Source organism: Alternaria metachromatica, assembly GCF_023757995.1.
Source record: "Alternaria metachromatica strain BMP 0045 chromosome Unknown scaffold_52, whole genome shotgun sequence".
NCBI lineage: Eukaryota > Fungi > Ascomycota > Dothideomycetes > Pleosporales > Pleosporaceae > Alternaria > Alternaria metachromatica.
This window is the reverse complement of record NW_026055543.1, coordinates 110,198-128,257: the sequence shown is the minus strand read 5'-3', so window position 1 is coordinate 128,257 and position 18,060 is coordinate 110,198. Positions and strand designations below refer to the sequence as shown.

General features: G+C 53.9%; 9 protein-coding genes across 9 annotated transcripts; 5 read left to right on the top strand and 4 right to left on the bottom strand.

The window, feature by feature from the left end:
- Positions 1-425: 425 nt before the first annotated feature.
- J4E83_010819 (uncharacterized protein) lies at positions 426-1,503 on the bottom strand (the record flags this gene model as incomplete). Its single annotated transcript, XM_049337698.1, has 2 exons — positions 426-1,326; positions 1,379-1,503. 2 exons carry the CDS (start codon positions 1,501-1,503, stop codon positions 426-428), a joined length of 1,026 nt encoding a protein of 341 aa, XP_049183234.1.
- A 596-nt stretch (positions 1,504-2,099) lies between these two features.
- On the top strand, positions 2,100-2,618 carry J4E83_010818 (uncharacterized protein; the record flags this gene model as incomplete). The annotated part of the gene is made up of 1 exon (XM_049337697.1): positions 2,100-2,618. One exon carries the CDS (start codon positions 2,100-2,102, stop codon positions 2,616-2,618), a length of 519 nt encoding a protein of 172 aa, XP_049183233.1.
- A 1,591-nt stretch (positions 2,619-4,209) lies between these two features.
- J4E83_010817 (uncharacterized protein) lies at positions 4,210-6,141 on the top strand (the record flags this gene model as incomplete). The annotated part of the gene is made up of 2 exons (XM_049337696.1): positions 4,210-5,814; positions 5,908-6,141. The coding sequence occupies 2 exons, from the start codon at positions 4,210-4,212 to the stop codon at positions 6,139-6,141; spliced, it is 1,839 nt and encodes a 612-aa protein (XP_049183232.1).
- Positions 6,142-6,653: 512 nt separating this feature from the next.
- Positions 6,654-8,378, bottom strand: J4E83_010816 (uncharacterized protein; the record flags this gene model as incomplete). Its single annotated transcript, XM_049337695.1, has 4 exons — positions 6,654-7,998; positions 8,047-8,121; positions 8,173-8,202; positions 8,248-8,378. 4 exons carry the CDS (start codon positions 8,376-8,378, stop codon positions 6,654-6,656), a joined length of 1,581 nt encoding a protein of 526 aa, XP_049183231.1.
- A 480-nt stretch (positions 8,379-8,858) lies between these two features.
- On the top strand, positions 8,859-12,062 carry J4E83_010815 (uncharacterized protein; the record flags this gene model as incomplete). The annotated part of the gene is made up of 7 exons (XM_049337694.1): positions 8,859-9,089; positions 9,143-9,310; positions 9,376-10,060; positions 10,110-10,669; positions 10,717-11,219; positions 11,267-11,346; positions 11,398-12,062. 7 exons carry the CDS (start codon positions 8,859-8,861, stop codon positions 12,060-12,062), a joined length of 2,892 nt encoding a protein of 963 aa, XP_049183230.1.
- Positions 12,063-12,196: 134 nt separating this feature from the next.
- On the bottom strand, positions 12,197-13,027 carry J4E83_010814 (uncharacterized protein; the record flags this gene model as incomplete). The annotated part of the gene is made up of 1 exon (XM_049337693.1): positions 12,197-13,027. One exon carries the CDS (start codon positions 13,025-13,027, stop codon positions 12,197-12,199), a length of 831 nt encoding a protein of 276 aa, XP_049183229.1.
- Positions 13,028-13,509: 482 nt separating this feature from the next.
- J4E83_010813 (uncharacterized protein) lies at positions 13,510-14,742 on the top strand (the record flags this gene model as incomplete). Its single annotated transcript, XM_049337692.1, has 2 exons — positions 13,510-14,505; positions 14,581-14,742. The coding sequence occupies 2 exons, from the start codon at positions 13,510-13,512 to the stop codon at positions 14,740-14,742; spliced, it is 1,158 nt and encodes a 385-aa protein (XP_049183228.1).
- A 358-nt stretch (positions 14,743-15,100) lies between these two features.
- On the bottom strand, positions 15,101-16,877 carry J4E83_010812 (uncharacterized protein; the record flags this gene model as incomplete). The annotated part of the gene is made up of 3 exons (XM_049337691.1): positions 15,101-15,190; positions 15,249-16,688; positions 16,755-16,877. 3 exons carry the CDS (start codon positions 16,875-16,877, stop codon positions 15,101-15,103), a joined length of 1,653 nt encoding a protein of 550 aa, XP_049183227.1.
- A 220-nt stretch (positions 16,878-17,097) lies between these two features.
- Positions 17,098-17,894, top strand: IMP3 (Small subunit (SSU) processome component; the record flags this gene model as incomplete). The annotated part of the gene is made up of 3 exons (XM_049337690.1): positions 17,098-17,142; positions 17,292-17,660; positions 17,739-17,894. The coding sequence occupies 3 exons, from the start codon at positions 17,098-17,100 to the stop codon at positions 17,892-17,894; spliced, it is 570 nt and encodes a 189-aa protein (XP_049183226.1).
- Between the last annotated feature and the right edge of the window lie 166 nt (positions 17,895-18,060).

Below are 18,060 nucleotides of genomic sequence, written 5' to 3'. Positions count from 1 at the left end.
CGACCAATGGGGATTTTGTCGGTAAAGCTTGAGGGAACAGCGTTGTGGTGAACGATTACGACGCCACATGACGAGCTTGGCGTCAAGCGGAATCCGCACTTGGCAGGGCGCATCTTTACCAGAAATGGCATCCCGTCTTATCGACTATCGGCACCCAGTTCCGGCCTCGACTCAAGGCTGTCAGCGCTCTGCATGATCAAAAATAATGAGCCTGAGAAAGTAGCGTAGAGAAAGTCTCGGTGGGTGATGGAAAGGATACTATTCATTGCTGGCTCGTAGGAAAATACGGTTGTTACACTTGAATCCTGGAAGCCTGGAGAGTGAAGAAGAGGTGGTCTTGGATGGACATTGGCGAGCCGTGCAAACCGCTGAAAAGCCTGGTAAGCCTGAGCTTAGTAGACCACTTCTTTCGATAGTATGAGGCTTCAGTCCACTTGGGCGTGGGTCCACGCGCCGCGCAGCAGTAGATTATCCATTTCCTTGGAAACCGTCTCGTTCGAGGCCTTGAGTTTCAAGTAGTGCTGGCTGGTCCTGCGTTCGTCCTCCACCCAGACGTTCGTGCCATTTGGGAAGAGAAAGTTGTACCCATTTTCGTTTCCGTACTCGAACCAGCTGCCTAGGCCCCTACCTGCATACACCATGGTCAAAAAGTCCCATGAGTATTCGGAGGTGTTGTAGGACCCCCAGTACTCCCAACCCGATTTAACTGGGTCGTTCGGGGGTCCGCACACAGTAAACCGTGCGCCCGACAGGACTTCGACGCCCACCTCTGCGCCAAGGAAGGTCATCGGAACACAATCGGGCCATGTGTTGATGACGTGTGGTGCGTTCTGAATCGCGAAATTGTACTCCGCATCGATGGCTGGCTCTTGCGAGTAACCCCCACCCATAACGACCAGTTCCTTGACCTTTGTCTTGACAAGCTCATATCCATTCAACACGGAATATTTATCACTGGTCGTATTGAGAAGGCCAGACAACGATCCCATGAAACCAATCGACACGACAGTCACACTGTTGTTCTTCGCTTCTGCGAGCGTCTTCCGATAGAGCTCTACTGGATCCCATGTCTTATTGACTTGCCCATTAGGCACCGAGCCGCCGGACCATCCAGCAGCGACTTTGCTCGCATATTCTCCGCCGAATGGTTCGGGGGATGTGATGTTCGTGTAGGGTCTGGGCAGCCCAATCGGGACGGAAGGATAGCCGTAGTGATTCACGATGGCTGATGCTGCGTAGGCAGAGTATGTCGAATTGACGTTGATGTTCACGGCGAGGAGGTTTGTATTCGGCAAAGTGCACGCGAGGAGTAGGGCTGCGGTATCACTGTTGCACTGTCAGCTATACGTCCAGGCTTTACGTGGTACAGGACACTTACTCGATGGCTTCAAAAAGATCAGCATCCACAAACAAATTCTTGGTCTCTGGTGTTACACTCGACGCGACTGAAGTCGCGAACGACAAGACTGCCAGCCAACAGGGCAGCGCGAAACGTGAAAACATGGCGTCGCAGACTCAAGGCGATGGAAAACAGGAAAAGAGAACGGAGAATATACGGGAACTAGCAAGAGGCGTAGTGTTGCGAATGTGGCGGGATCCCACGGTGTACAAGGAGGAAATACTTAACCTTTCAGTCTACTTGACTACTGCAGTGCGACGCCCCGCCATCGGATCTCCACAGTGAAAGATTTCGGCGATAAACGGCAGATCCAGTTTCTTCATTGTACAGTAGTGCGCAGATCAGATCGAATGAGATGTCGCGATCGTGGTGTACAACATGCGGCGTGCGATAAGGGCGTGTGCAAGGGGTTTGTCGCGTTTAGGCATTTCGGTGTCATTCCGGACGCGCAATGGAGACAACCTGGGATGTGTTTTCCTCGTTCTCTTCATTGCGCTCTTGCTGTGGTACTGTGATGCCGTGGAGCTAATGTGGTGGTCGAGTTCAGATGACGTGACGAGATCTGTGATGATCGCATCCGCAAGCTCGGAAGCTACGGAGGCATCACTAATAAGCTTCAGCATTCGCTGGTTCCTTCAGCAAAACATACTTTGCAGGCCATACTCCAACCGTGCGACACGACTGCCAGAAAGCTACAGATATGCATAAACTCGCCATTTACTTGGCCGCATCGCTAGTAGGGTTGACTGCCGCTTATCGCGAATGTGCCGAAGCGAAAGACGTCATCGCCAAGCTCCAACTCGAGCCAAACCTAGAGAAGGGCTACTTTCGACAAACCTTTCAAGATACCGGTACCATCGGCAATCGCTCATACTCAACCGCCATCTACTACCTACTCGAAGGCCAATCTGGTCCATCTTACTGGCATCGCGTTACCGATGCTGTCGAGATATGGCACTTTTACGCTGGCGCCCCTCTGAAGCTGGAGCTATCGTGGAACAACGGCACTGCGACTCAAGAACAGATTCTAGGTAGCGACATCTTCAGGGACCAGGCTCCGCAAGTCATTATCGCAGAAGGCCAGTGGCAGCGGGCGACCAGTTTAGGCAACTGGACGCTGGTAGGCACGACGGTAGCACCTGGCTTCTCGTTCGATGGTTACGAGTTGCCGGGACCAGAGTTCACGCCAGATGACGGCCATGGACCCCACAGTCTTTAGCGAAGCAGGGACACAGATACGCCCTCGAACCTACAGAGGTTTCATGACCCCTAAGCTTGCCACATTATCGACGCAAGACTACCGGTGATGCCGGAGTCCGCTAGGCTCACCGACTTATTCACCACGACTCAGTTCGACAATCGCTCGCAAGCCCAACCTCCGTAGACATTCGCAAGAAAACATCAAAACCAGTGTGAGAACGTGCATGACTGCGCACGTGGCACTTAGCTTTGAAGCCCTTTCTGGTTCGCTCCGTGTGCAACATTAATAACGTCGGACCCGAATTCCCCAGTACAACTACATTACGGCTAGTATGCTTTACGAAAACAAGAGAAGATGTAAATGTTTAGGTTCTTACCTTGTCAGGAGACAGCGTGCTGATCGGAGCGCGCATAATGTCCGGTGGATTGCCCGCTGCCGGACTTCGCTTCCTGGCGGCATCCAGACTGTCTATCACGCGACAAGATATCCGAAAACACCACTCCAGGCCCTTGGTATGTCCATGGAAGAGGAGGCTTATCCGCGGGTGTTCAGATGCATCAGTTGTGGCGCGCCTACTCACGGTCTATCTCCGAATAAGCCATGCGAGCGAGGAAGACATCGGAGATAAGCAAGCTCACACATCAAAACCTACCTCAATAGTATCAGATGATAGTAAACAGACCATCGGTATCTCCTCGTGACGATGCAGTCTTCTCCTTACGTTCCGGTCGCATCCCCGAGGGTCGACCGCTTTAGTCCGCTCGCGAACGCAGTCATTCTGATACCGATCAATTTACCACAACACACAGACTTGATTGTATGCACATTGAACTGTTCGTGGCGCCAGAAGCTGCTACCTGTCTGAGCAACACTAACATTTGGAAACCTAGTCGTACATACGATTTGGACGACAGGCTTCCTAGCATGAGCGTTCACAAGTCGTTAGTTTCGCGCCACTTCAGCCCTTTGCAAAGTTCCTACTACAATGCGATGGTGGCTCACGGCTGAGTAAGCTACAAAGTACAGACAAGGGGAGCGGATTGGCTGCGGACTTTGCGCAAGCCACGACGCGTGATCTAAGCGTAGCTCCTCGAAATCCTCTGCTGTCCAGTCGACAGTTAGAGCACTGGGTTGCCGCATCCTTCCCGCCGCCTGATGCAAATACGGTGTGCTCTAGTCAGGAGTGAGCGATCAATACCCATGCTGACTGTGTTCGTGTATGACTACGAGGTCATCCATCTCCATCACCGTTTGCCCACATTCACATTCGAGCGAGGCGTTCCAAACAATACGACATCCGAATGTCAAATTTCCGTGCTTCGCAGCTCAAAGTCATACTATCATTGTCTTCATTCGTGGACATGGAGAAAGGGTGGGCCCGTATTCCGCCAGGGCGTTTGCGGACGCAGTCGAGTGAGCAGAAGGACTATTGATCATCTGTGCTGAAGCATGAAAACCATCTGTCATGAAATCAGATATAAGACTTCAAACGCTCTGCTCCATTGCTCTACAGCAGCATCTTCGGCAGCGTCCTCGCTTCGCACTGTTGTCTTCTTTTCTGTCGATCTTTATCACTCAACACTCGTTACTTCCATCGTATTAAGCTGAGATGAAGTCTTTTGCCATCCTCGGGACGGCTCTCTTGGGCCTTCTCGTTCCAGTAACTACCGCGATAGCGATTCCGTCTGAGACCACTGAGCTCGCGCCTTTTACGCCAAAACGAGATGGCCTCGAGGAACGTCAGTCATCGGCGTGTGTCAATGGTCCCACTACGAGGAATTGCTGGACCAGTGGATTCAACTCTTCTACGGACATGTACACCTCATGGCCTAATACCGGTGTGGTTCGCTCCTACAATCTACGCATCGAGAATACGACTTGCAACCCTGACGGTGCTGGCTCAAGGGTTTGCATGTTGATCAACGGAAGGACTCCAGGCCCCACCATCGTTGCCAACTGGGGTGATACTATCAGAATCACTGTTCGCAACATGCTTCAATCCAATGGCACTTCCATCCATTGGCACGGCTTCCGCATGCTCAACAAGAACATCCAGGATGGTGTCAACGGGGTTACCGAATGTGCGGTAGCACCAGGTGACCTCAAGACATACGAGTTCCAAGCAACTGAATACGGTACGACATGGTACCACTCGCATTTCTCGCATCAGTACGGAGATGGAGTTGTCGGAACGTTCATTGTCAACGGTCCTGCTACCGCGAACTATGACGAGGACCTTGGAGTTATGCCAATCACAGACTGGTTTTACAAGACCGCGTTTCAAGCAGCCTCCATAGCATTCCAGAATGGGCAAGCTGGATTGGGTCCCCCGGTACCTGACAACATCCTGATCAACGGCACTTCTAAGAACGCAGCCGGAGGTGGTGCTTACAATCGAGTGACGATGCAAGCGGGTAAGCGCTATCGTCTGCGACTTGTGAACACCGCAGTCGATACCAGCATGACTGTTAACCTCGACGGCCATCCGTTCCAAGTCATCGCAAACGACTTCGTTCCCGTCGTCCCATACAACACCACCCACCTTCAACTTGGTATCGGCCAACGCTACGACGTGATCATCACTGCCAACCAGACAGCTGGAAACTACTGGTTCCGTGCCGACGCTAACGGCCTTTGCCAGTCACGCTCCATTCTCCCAGGACGCGCCATCTTCACGTACCAAGGCCAGACAGTGGCCGATCCCACCACAACTGCCCCAGCCAACCCCTTCACGATCTGTGCTGATCCGATCACCACCCCAAAAGTCGCAAAGAACGTGCCCAGCACCACATTCGCCGCCCAAGCCAAGAACCTCCCCGTCGCTTTCGGCCCAGTAGCAGCAAACGGCAACACAGTCCTCTGGACCATCAACGGCACTTCCATCATCATCGACCCCGGAAAGCCGACCGTCCAATATGTCGCAGAGAACAACAACAGCATCCCGCAGTCATACAACGTTGTGCAGGTACCATCGACCTCAGCATCCACTTGGACTTACTGGGTCATCCAGCAAGCTGTAGGCGCACCACCCATCGCCCACCCTATCCATCTTCACGGCCATGACAGCTATGTCCTCGGCGGCGGTGACGGCCAATTCAGCATGGCAACGCACTTCAGCTCGCTGCGCTTCACCAACCCACCGCGTCGCGACGTTGTTCAGCTCAGAGGGAGTGGGTGGCTCGTTCTCGCGTACCCGACTGATAACCCCGGTGCTGTAAGTAAACACTCTTATCCCAACCATCCCAACCATCCCAACCATCCCCCAATATCGCCACTGAAATAACAAACACTAACTCCTCCTCCCCAGTGGCTCATGCACTGCCACATCGCCTTCCACGTCGGCATGGGCCTCGGCATCCAATTCCTCGAGCGCAAATCCGAAATCAACCTCCCGGCTGCGGGCTCTGAGTGGAAGCAGAATTGCGCTAATTGGGCTGCGTATAAGGCTGGGACGACGGATGTTTGGCCTCAGGATGATTCTGGGCTTAAGAAGCGTTGGCCTCCGCTTGTTGAGGGGACTTCGTCGTTTAGGCTGGACTAGGCTGGACGTTGATGGGATTCTATTTGCGAGGTTTTTGCTGGTAGTGGACCGGTCTTCTCCGCTTTTCGCGTTCGATTCTTACACTCCTTTGATACTACTTTGGGTTTATGGCTTCTTTCTCGTACATATTGGGTTATCGCTGCTTCCCAGCTTTTTGGGGGAGATAGCATGTAAATATATGGTGCGCTACTCCTTTCTTGCTTGTAGATATTGCAATAACATACCTTTCGCGAACATCCTCCAACTTCATGCGCTGGTTAAATAGGCCAGCAGAAACGACGCTTTGACCGGGCCCTTTGATGTCATGTTTTTCGGGATCGGAGCGACGAAACAAAGTATTGTGTATAGCTCAAGAGGGGCGGAGATCTCATGTGCTCGGCATCTTTTCAATATGCGTTCATATTATCCAGATATTCTGTAGTCTCTATAACTCGTGGTATCTTGCAAATTACACCCTCCACCTCCAACCGACTACCCGTAACACACCGCCACTCATCCCATTCATCGCCATCTCACCCCCCACCAGCAGACGAAGCAACAGGCCCATTAAGCATCCCCGCACTAGCCTCATTCTCCAAACTAATCTTCATCTCCAACCAAGTATAAAAACTCGCACTCTTACAAAAACTCTCATACAACCCATCCCTTGCCCTATGTCTCTGCAGCGGGTTCGACCCGCGAAACTTGACACTCGTCCCGTACTTGCTCACACTGCTCATAAGGTCCGGGACGTGGAAACTGGCGTACCGGTTTGCGCCACCGGGCGTAACGACGTTTGAAGTAGCAAGGTAGCGGTTGATGGGCGAGATAAACTGGGCGGTGAGATCCGCGAAGTGACGCCGAATTATAGGGCCTAGCTCGCGGGTTTGGTCGCCGAGTTTGAGGAGGGATTCGATTTGCGATACGACTGCAGGGTCTGATTTTAGGAAGCGTTTGGAGGGCGTGTGGACTTCGATGCCACCGCCGGGGAGGTCGAGGAGGGCGTTACGACTGGATTTGTGGTGGAGGGAGTGATGGCGGCGGGTTGGGACGGGACCGTCGAAGTTTTGTAGGTATAAAATGTGTGGCCGCGCTTTGTGGCTGGCTTCTGCGGCTGCGACGATGCGTTTGAGTAAGAAGGGGTTTGTGACGCCGATGATGAAGGAGGTTGGGGTGCCGCCGTCGATGCCGATGCTTTTGAAGTTTGCTTGCATGGTCATGTAGGGCTTTACTACGCCGGCATAGGGGACGGGGCAGATGAGGTCGACGAGGGAGGAGACGGCTTCGCTAGCCAATTGGGGTGACTTCGCGATGACGATGACGCTTTCGCAGAGGATGAGCTTCTCATACAAGACGTAGAGGTCTGTGATGCAGGGCATGTAGTGCATGATGTTGTCCCAGGAGCCGACAGGCTCGTAAGCGTAGATGGAGTTGGGTATGTCAGAGATTAGTGGCGTGGGTCCTGGAAGTCCTTGAAGTGGGAAGGCGCGATGTGGTGCGATGTCCAGGGTCAACATGCTGCCCATGAAGGGGAGATCGTGGCGTCCGAGTGCTGGGGGCGCCCATGTGTTCATCTGTGAGAACGCAGCTTCTAGAGTCGTGGGGTCGCTGAGGGGTCCGGACTCTGTCATCTTCTGTAAGATGCGATGATGGAAGGAAGTGAAATTGTGGTGGGAAATCATGACCAGTGTTCTTTGATTGAAACTCCTCTTCATCGTATCGTCAAACTCTTGGCGGAAGATACACGAGCCGTAGAGGGTGTCTGGGCTGCCATGAGGGGCATTTGGCGAAGTCAGTTTGATGTCGGGCGAGTTGTTGGTGATGGCGAAGTCGTAACAGAGGTCTTCGGCTGTCTCTGTGTTCTGTTGTTCAGGGAAACTAGATGCGACTTAGATGATACCACCCGGAACTGGCGGACGGATGTACCTGTTGAAGCATATAGCACTCAAGTCGGCCGTCGTAAAGGGCACATCTGGAGGGTATAGAATCTCGATTTCTGGGCTACAAACTCAATACATCACTCTCCGAAGACATGGCATTCGGATAACCTACCCGATATCAACATTGAAGTTGCAGACTATGCTGCTGATGTAAGTACTTGTCACTCGGGAGACGAACAAGACTTACAAAGCCACGGCCCAGTGCTTGAACCCGCCTGTCGCGATGGGCGAGACCTTGGGCTCCCTCAGTTTCTCCATGTCATCCTCTCGCCGCGAGCGACGGTGGGGGTTCAGGAATTTATTCTTGAACTTTTCCATGTCGACGCTGGTCGCACCTGACAGGGGCAGGTGAACCCAAGGGTGATGTGAGGCGGCGACGACGACGAAGGGTGTTGGTCAGAGCGAGCGAGTGACTTGGAAGACTAAGCGCCTAGCGGAAAGGGGAGCTGCCAATCGCCATGACACTGAGGGTCGTGAGAATGGGCAGAGGGCAGTCGGCGAGACATGCCTTGGGCATCTGCTCGGGGTTGCTTTTGGAAATGTCTCGTTTATCGGCGGGTGCTAGCGACAAGGATGGGCGGTTGTGTAGGAAGGCACGATGACGTGTGTGCCTTCCGTTAAAAGCGCAGATCCCTGTCGTGACCCCGTCGGCTCGAGCATCGTGGTTTACACCGTGAAGGGCTGCACGTTCCTCCTCGCCCGGCTTCACGACGCTCCCGATACCCCGCACGCTGTTACTCCAAGATGCGATAGGCTAGCCGCTGCACCATGTAGACTTGTCCTGCCCGCGACCTCACCATGGACGTCAATATCACTAAAGCCCTCAACGACAAGCTCTACGACAAGCGCAAGAGCGGCGCGCTCGAGCTCGAAGGCCTCATCCGCGACGCCCTCGCCGCCCAGGACCACGACAGGATAGCCCGCATCGTGCGCCAGCTGTGCCAGGAGTACGCCTATGCCGTCCACCAACCCCACGCCCGCAACGGCGGCCTGATAGGGCTGGCTGCGGCTTCGATAGCCCTGGGCCCGGTTCGTAGACATATCTGATACACAGCTTGATATCCCTACTGACATGTCCCCAGGAAGTCGCCCGCTATCTCGAAGAAATCGTCCCCCCGGTCCTCGCGTGCTTCAGCGACCAAGATGCCCGCGTTAGGTACTACGCGTGCGAGAGCATGTACAACATCGCAAAGGTCGCCAAGGGCGAGATACTCGTATACTTTAACCAGGTCTTCGATGCCCTGTGCAAGGTGAGACGACCCATAATGCCTCCTACACCTCGTGAGACAAGGCTAACACGGCCCGGACCGTCCAGATGGCCGCAGATTCAGAGCTCTCAGTCAAGAACGGCGCAGAGCTGCTCGATCGCCTGATCAAGGACATCGTCTCCGAGTCGGCTGCCAGCTACGTATCTGTCCTACACGACACGCCCGACCAAGAAGACCCCGAAGACGAGCCCCACCCATTCGCTTTCAACCTCGAACGCTTCCTGCCCCTCCTCGAAGAACGCATCTATGTCCTTAATCCGTTCACACGTTCCTTCCTGGTAGCATGGATCACGCTGCTCGACTCCATACCCGACCTCGAGCTCATCGCCCACCTCCCGCGTTTTCTCGGCGGCCTCTTCAGATTCCTGAGCGATACCAACCAAGATGTATACACCATGACGCAGGCGGCATTGGACAGGTTCTTGAGTGAGATCAAGAAGATCGCGCGGATCAAGAAGGGCATAGCAGAGAGCAAGAGGAGCAACAGCAAGGATGACCGCAGGAACTCTACGGGTAGCATCCATAGTGGTAGCGAAGCGACAGACAGCACCCCTCTCGAGCTGGACGATTCGATCAACGACAAGGGCGAGGCAAGCGGAGAGAGCGGCTCCATCTCTGGCGACAGTGGAAAGTCTGTCAACGGCGACGGAAACTGGATACCCGGTCAGGATGTGCACGTTGACCATCCCAAGATTCTTGAGATCCTAGTCGACTTCCTGGTGCCCCCATCAGGTAGGTTTCGGGATGGATTTGGAGGAGAGGCCAGAGCTAATTTGTGCAGGTACAGAAGAAGAGCAAACCGAAATACTGCTCACGGCACTCCGCTGGATAGACAACTTTTTCGACATTTGCCCAGAGGACATCATGCCGTTTGTGCCCAGTCTCTTGTCGCACGTGCTGCCACGAATGTCGCACGACGTCGATACTGTTCGCAAAGCTGCAGTCAAGGTCAACGCCTCGTTGATGGACTACATACTGTCATTATCTGACGATAACCGCCCCCGCGATGGTGCTGCAGGTGGACAGATTCAGCTACCGCCTTCCCTATCTGAGCTAGGTAAAGAGCTCACCGGCACGCAGCGGCGCGATTCTAATCTATCTGGCCGATTGCTCAAGGCAGTCATCCGCGATCAGGCAAACAAGGCTGAATCGCCAGATGGCAAGGGTACACGATCGCCCACACCAGCAGAGGAGCGAGGCCCATCCCCGCGTCCAATACCGGAGCTGGACTACCAAGCGGCTGTCAGCGCTTTGACACTGCAGTTCTTGAATGAACACGAAGCCACTCGCGTTGCGGCCATAGCATGGCTGATAATGCTCCATAGAATGGCACCTGGCAGAGTAGGTGTCGAGTCAAAGACAGCAAGACAATTACTAACAGCTTCTAGATACTGACAGTGGACGACGGCACATTCCCTGCATTGCTAAAGACGCTTTCGGACCCTTCAGATGCAGTCGTTACGCGCGACTTGCTGCTTCTCTCACAGATCTCCCTGCACAGCGATGATACCTACTTCACTTCATTCATGGTTAATCTCCTGAAGCTGTTCTGTACAGACCGCCGACTCCTTGAAACTCGTGGAAACCTCATCATCAGACAGCTCTGCATAACACTAAGCGCTGAGCGCATATACCGCACCATGGCTGATTGCCTTGCGAAGGACGAGGATGTCGAGTTTGCCAGTATCATGGTCCAAAACCTCAACAACAACCTCATTACCGCACCAGAGCTCGCCGATCTAAGAAGACGTCTGAGAAATCTCGACAACAAGGATGGCCAATCGTTCTTTGTTATCTTGTTCAAGGCATGGTGCAACAACGCTGTCGCTACATTCTCGCTGTGTCTTCTTGCCCAAGCGTATGAGCAAGCATACCATTTGCTTCAAGTCTTGTAGGTTCCTCAATGGGATATACAATGGGCACTGCTGACTATGGTAGTGCGGACCTTGAGATGACGGTGAACATGCTCATCCAGATCGACAAGCTAGTCCAGCTACTCGAATCTCCCGTCTTCACCTGTAAGTCTCCTTCCTTCTCTATCTTACTACCTGGCTAACTGTGATGGTCAGACCTGCGCATGCAGCTCCTCGAGCCAGAGCGGTACCCACACCTTTACAAATGCATGTACGGCCTGCTCATGCTGCTACCTCAATCGTCAGCGTTTGCAGCGCTCAAGAACCGTCTAAACAGCGTCTCGGCCATTGGCTACCTGCACATTGCGCCGCAACGCAGCAGCTCGACGTATGTGCACCCTTCCTCTTCCTCCCCTACCCTAAACCACTTGCGGCAAAAAAGCTCAGAAGTTGGCTCGAACAGCAGTGCTAGCAGCGGCATTCCATCCTCTGCAGGATCCAATGTATCGACGTTCGAACGTCCTGGCCGCTTGAAGCCAAGGGACGGTTTGGGTGGCCCCGAGGCTGGTGGAACCGTCAAGTGGTCAGAGCTGCTCGACAGGTTCAAGCAGACGCAGGAGAAGGCGAGACGCACTCAGCGAATGGCGAGCATGGGTGAAGAAGAAGAGATGCAGGAGAAGATGGGACCCAGGGCACCTACGCCAAGTGCACCTCCCAAGAGCGTTGCTGGGTTGAGGCCTGGCAGCCCGGCGAACGCGATGCGACCACCTCCCCAGCCTGCGCCACCGGGTCCAGTGCAGGGCCATAAGCCAAGGTCCAGTCTGAGCAACCTGGGACGATTTGCTGGGGGTGTAGCCGGACGAAGGAAGGACAAGAAGTAAACCTTGGGACTTATTTCTAGCTTGTGATTTGTGCGTTGGCGTGGGGGGACTTCAACTGCATTGCAGGCGTTGTTTGGGAGCAGTAATGATGGGTATTCTTCCAAGCATGAACTGGCGTAATCTGAACCGTATCTTCAACGATGCTTGCCCTTTCTGAACCTGACTCCATCTACGTCTTTCTCTTTCCACCCTGTCGTGTCACCCTCCTTGCCCTCGTCCTCGCCCAACACCCATGTCTTGACAATCTCCTTGATCTCCGGTTTCTTCTTTTCTAAGCGTTTCGCTTCCTGCACCTTTCTCACGTAGCCGCTGTATACAGCTACCTCGGCCACGGCAATACCCAACGATCCTCCCATGCTCAGTCCTAATCTACTTCCTACACTCCAGTGTCGCGCTGCTACCCATATGAATACTGCCACACACACAACCGAGACCAAGATGTTTATGATGAGGATGATCTGGCGATGCACTTCTTCGTAAGATAACTCGTCTTCCTCGCTGGTGGTTTGTGTTGCTCCTATCGAAAAGGGTTCTGGGGCGCGGGGAAAGCGCTGCGAGAAGGATTCGCGTGTTGGTGGTGGGTGTAGCATGCGTTCGTAAGAGAGAGCTTCTTGCTCGGCGCGGAGACGTCTCATTAGGGCGTGGTATTCGGGGGTTTGCGTGGGTTTGGGGGGAGGCGGTGGGATGTATATTGTTGTGTTGTGCAGGAGGGCGGCGAGGGTCGTTGGTGTGGGTTCTATAGTGTCTTCTGTGGTCTCTGGGGCGTCTTTGGTGTTTTCGTCGACATGCTTCTTCAGCAGCTTTGACAGGTCGATCAACTGGCTGTGGGAGATGGGATTCCCGACTTTGGGCTCCGCAAGCGAGGGCTCGTCGGCATGCTGGAGTTTCTCGTAATCGTCGGCGGATACGTCTTTGGCTTTTGCGACTGCCCGGACGATACCGGGAGTCATAGTCAGCAGGACCATGGCTGTGTGGAGTGTGTAGTGTAGACGGTAAGAAACAGCGTCACAGGCACGCGGCATCAACGACGCGACAGGGATGTGCGGCGACCGAGGGGAGCTAGCGTTCGGAACGTCATGGATATTTTGACTTCGACAAATCTAGCCGATAGCTGCGGGCGAACATATCACTAGCCCACTTCACCACCACCACCCACTCTGTGTGCTCCGAGACGCTGCTCCAACCCCTCAATTGCACCGTCTCTGCCCGTTTCAGACAAAGTTTCACGGCCCAACCCCCCATGACGAGCCGCACACCCCGGCTCGCGACGTCCATCGCGCGACAGCAAACTTCGTCACTATCGCACATGTCAACATGTCCCTACCGTAACGCCGCCCTCGCCCGCTCAATACACACGCAGAAAAATGCGACACCAAGCCTCCACCACCCCTCGCGGCGGCGAAACCAGTCGTCCTGGGCCGCCGCCGCCCACGTAGCCCAAAACGTCATGTCGTCGCCGCCACCCGATGCGCCCATCAAGATGGACCCCTTCCAAACCGTCGCCCGCGAGATGAAGTTCCTCACCGGAAACATACGATCCCTCCTCGGATCCGGGCACCCCACCCTCGACACCGTCGCAAAGTACTACACGCAGAGCGAAGGAAAATACGTGCGCCCCATGCTCGTCCTGCTTATGAGCCGAGCCACAGCCCTCACACCGCGGAGTTCGCGACGAGACCTCGGAATCGGGAGCCAGAGCGCGGATATCTCGATTACGAATCCAAGGATCCTGGCAGATGAGAACCCGGATCAAAGTCCTATTAGCAGTATACGACATGACTCTGCGTATACGGCTGAAGACAGCGATATCCTCCCTTCCCAACGCCGGCTCGCGGAAATTACAGAATTGATTCACACGGCTAGTCTACTCCACGACGATGTAATCGACCACTCCGTCTCCCGCCGCGCCGCACCCAGCGCGAACATTGAATTCGGCAATAAAATGGCCGTGCTGGCGGGCGATTTCCTGCTTGGCCGTGCCTCCGTCGCACTCGCCCGTCTCCGCGACCCAGAAGTCACCGAACTCCTCGCCACCGTCATCGCAAACCTCGTCGAGGGCGAGTTCATGCAGCTCAAAAACACCGCCAGGGACGAGAAGAACCCCAGTTGGACAGAAGACACAGTAGCATACTACCTCCAAAAAACATACCTCAAATCCGCGTCCCTCATCTCGAAGAGCTGTCGCGCCGCCGCTATCCTGGGTGGCTCGAGTCCTGAGGTCGTGGAGGCGGCGTATCTGTATGGGAAGAATCTCGGTCTGGCGTTCCAGCTTGTAGACGATATGCTGGATTACACGGTTAGCGAGGCGGAGCTCGGGAAGCCGGCGGGTGCGGATTTGGAATTGGGACTTGCGACTGCGCCGTTGTTGTTTGCGTGGAAGGAGGAGAGTAGTTTGGGGAAATTGGTTGGGAGGAAGTTTTCTGAGGAGGGGGATGTTCAGAGGGTGAGTCTTGAAATATCGCCCGCATTGTGCGGGGGAGTTGAGAAGAGTGGAGTAGTGCTAATTGTTTGACAACAGGCTCGCGAAATCGTTTCTCAAAGTTCGGGTCTGGAGCAAACCCGCGCTCTGGCACAAGACTACGTCGACAAAGCCATCGAGGCTATCTCCTTCTTCCCCGAAAGCGAAGCCAAGACCGGATTGGTGGATATGTGCACCAAGGTTATGAAGAGGAGAAAGTGAAACAAAGACTCGGAATCATATAAAACGACACTCATCCAAAAGCAGCATCTTCGTTTGAGCCATTTGCAGCAATATCTGTATGAATACCATTTGCAGGTCGATACATGGCACGGTACGGCGCATTTCGCGATATGAGGACAACGCATCCAGAATCTGACGAACAATGGTGGTCATGTTTTACGGCATCGATGGTACTGGAGTGCTGCACTACGATGCGGCTCAACTTGCTGACGCGGGTCTACTCGTTTCACGATCGATGCCTGGCGGAGATAACACTCTACTTCTGTATATATACATGTTTACGAAATACTAGAGAGGGCATAGTCAGGGATTTTCCATTGGGAGTCCAAACATATGTTTATATATCGTTTTCGAAGGGCCGCACGATCTGTCCCTTTTCTTGCAGGTGGTCTTTAACTTGTTTGACTGTGTATTCGCCTCTGTGGAACTGCAACATGTTAGTCACTATATCCATGTTCGGAATGAAAGTAAGAATAGAAACTCACCATTCCAGCACCCAACGCAGCATCCGTCTTCGTCTTCGCAAACACCTCTTCGAAATGACCAGGGTGTCCTGCGCCACTACTCGCGATAACAGGGATCTTGATCGCATCCTTCACATCGTTGATAAGCTCTGTGTCGAATCCACTGTTGCTTCCGTCTTTGTCGATGCAGTTTAACAGGATCTCTCCTGCGCCCATGGCTTCGACTGCGGTGACGAGTTGGCGGACGTCGAAGTCGCGGCCCTCGCGTCCGCCCTTGATGGTGCATTGGTACCAGCAGTATTCCTCGCCGTTGGGACCTGGAGTTGTGGGCTTGATAGTGTGGTGAGGAGTTGCGTCGGGTGAAGAGACGTATACGCGCTTGGGGTCTACGCTGATGACGACGGCTTGTCTGCCGTAGGCGGATGAGATGGTTTCTATGGCCGTGGTGCCGGATAGCTTGCTGCCTCGCGCGTAGTATTCTTCCGCTGCAGTAACGGCATCGGAGCCTATGCTTACTTTGTCTGCACCGGACTTGAAGTACATAGTCGCAATATCAAGAGCCGAGATCTTGCTTCCGTCTGTATCTACCGTGTCGCGTATGCCTCCGCCGATTGTCAGAGGCACGAAAACCGTTTCGCTGGTTCGGCGCAGGATCTCGAGCATGGGTGTGTCGGCTACGGGGCAGTTGCGGAAGGATGTTATGTTCAGGAAGGTGACTTCGTCAGCGCCTTGTTCGTAGTATTTCTTTGCCATTTCGACGGGCTTGCCCAGGTTTCGCACGCCGCCGCCAGCTCCTTCCTTTTCGCGGACATCGTATTGGTCGCCTTTTGTTACTACAAGGTCGCCTTGGTCGTTGGTTCGGACGTCGAGGCAGGCGATGACGCGTCTTGTTAGGCCTTCTTTTGTTTCGGCAGCTGATGGCGTCTCCGGTAGCTTCTGTGACATATTGCCATCCAACCAAGCCTTCAGAACGCGTAGACCTGCTGCGCCGCTCTTCTCAGGGTGGAACTGTGTGGCGAAGATGTTTCCCTTTGCGACTGCGCCGATGAACTCCTCGTCGCCGTACCGTGCTGTAGCGACTGCCCAGCCATCCTTCTCCAACAGACCCTCCTCATATATCGCGGCGTAGGAGTGGACGTAGTAGTATTTCGACGTTGGTCGCAGGCCGTACAATGAGTCATCCGTGACTTCTCCGGTGCGCGATGTGTTCGCGCTGTTCCATCCGATGTGCGGCACGCTCTTGTCTGCATCCTGAAACTTCCGTAGTCGCATAGGGATGACTCCCAGACCTTTAACCTCAGGACTCTCTTCTGATCCTTCAAACAATGCCTGCACACCGACGCATATTCCCATGAAAGGTTTTCCCGCCCTGATGTGTTCGCGGATGGGTTCGACGTAGCCGGCTTTCTCTAGCTGGGACATGCAGTGGCCGAAGTGGCCGACGCCAGGAATGATGAGTTTCTAGGGGCGATGCTGCATCAGCACTTGTCAATTGTTGCGCGCGTCTTGATGAGAGGGCGGTGGTACCTCGGCAGAGGGCACGTCCGCGGGCGTCTTGACCCATTCGACGGTGTAGCCAACCTTCTCGATGGCATTGACGAGGGAGCGGACGTTGCCGGCGACATAGTCGAGCAAGTGAACTGTCGGCATATTCGTAGATGTGGTTAGAGTTATGATTGTAGGATGTTTGACTCGAACAGTGAAAAGTAATTTGGATGCACCCCACGCGTCATTGGAGGGGCAGTCACGCTACCGCTAGCGCCCGCTGCACCCCTGCCAAATAATTCTTTGGATCTTCATCGTCGTCGCGAAGCCATCGCAAGCACTCACGACCCACGACCCACCACAATCCCATATCAGCATCGTCAACATGGTGCGCAAACTCAAGCATCATGAGCAGAAGCTCTTGAAGAAGGTATGCATCACCTGATCTTTCCCGCTATCGGTGCGCATCACCGTGTGGGCCGCCGCGCGAACAACTGCCATCCTCGCCATGTCCAACAATGCTATCTCCAGCACATGAAGCGATCAAAAGCGAATCAAATATACTGACATCTTTTGCAGGTCGACTTCAACACCTACAAAAGCGACAATGACCACCGAGAAGCCGCTGTCATGCGCCGCTACGCAATCCAAGGACGCGACGACTACCGCAAATACAATCAGCTCGCAGGCTCATTGCGACAACTCGCACACAGAATCGCCAATCTCGATCCGTCAGACCCCTTCCGCGCCAAGCAAGAGGATCTGATACTGGAGAAGCTGTTCTCCATGGGCTTGTTGGGAACCGGTGGCGGCGGCCGTGGAAAACTATCCGACGTCGAGCACAAGCTTACAGTGAGCGCATTCGCACGGAGGAGGTTGCCAGTTGTCATGACCCGGCTACGTATGGCAGATCACGTACAATCTGCTGTCACACTTGTCGAACAAGGGGTAAGCACACTGGACGTCGAACATGATCTTTATAGACATGGCCTCTTTAGACACAATCAGGAACTAACAGACACACAGCATGTAAGAGTTGGAACCGACGTTATCACAGACCCAGCGTATTTGGTCTCGAGGAATATGGAAGACTTTGTCACATGGGTCGACTCCTCCAAGATTAAGCGCAACATCATGAAGTACCGCGACAAGCTGGACGACTTCGAACTCGAGGCTCTATGAGATTTCGGTTCCTTTTCTTGGGTGGCGTTTGTGGATACAGCATTTGAAGGCGTTACAACATACTCGCGATATCCGGCTATGACAAAAATTGATCTTTTCCCTCGCTTACCTCTACCATCGTAATCCAAGTACGCAGCGTATTAAACGATACCACGTCTCATGGTAC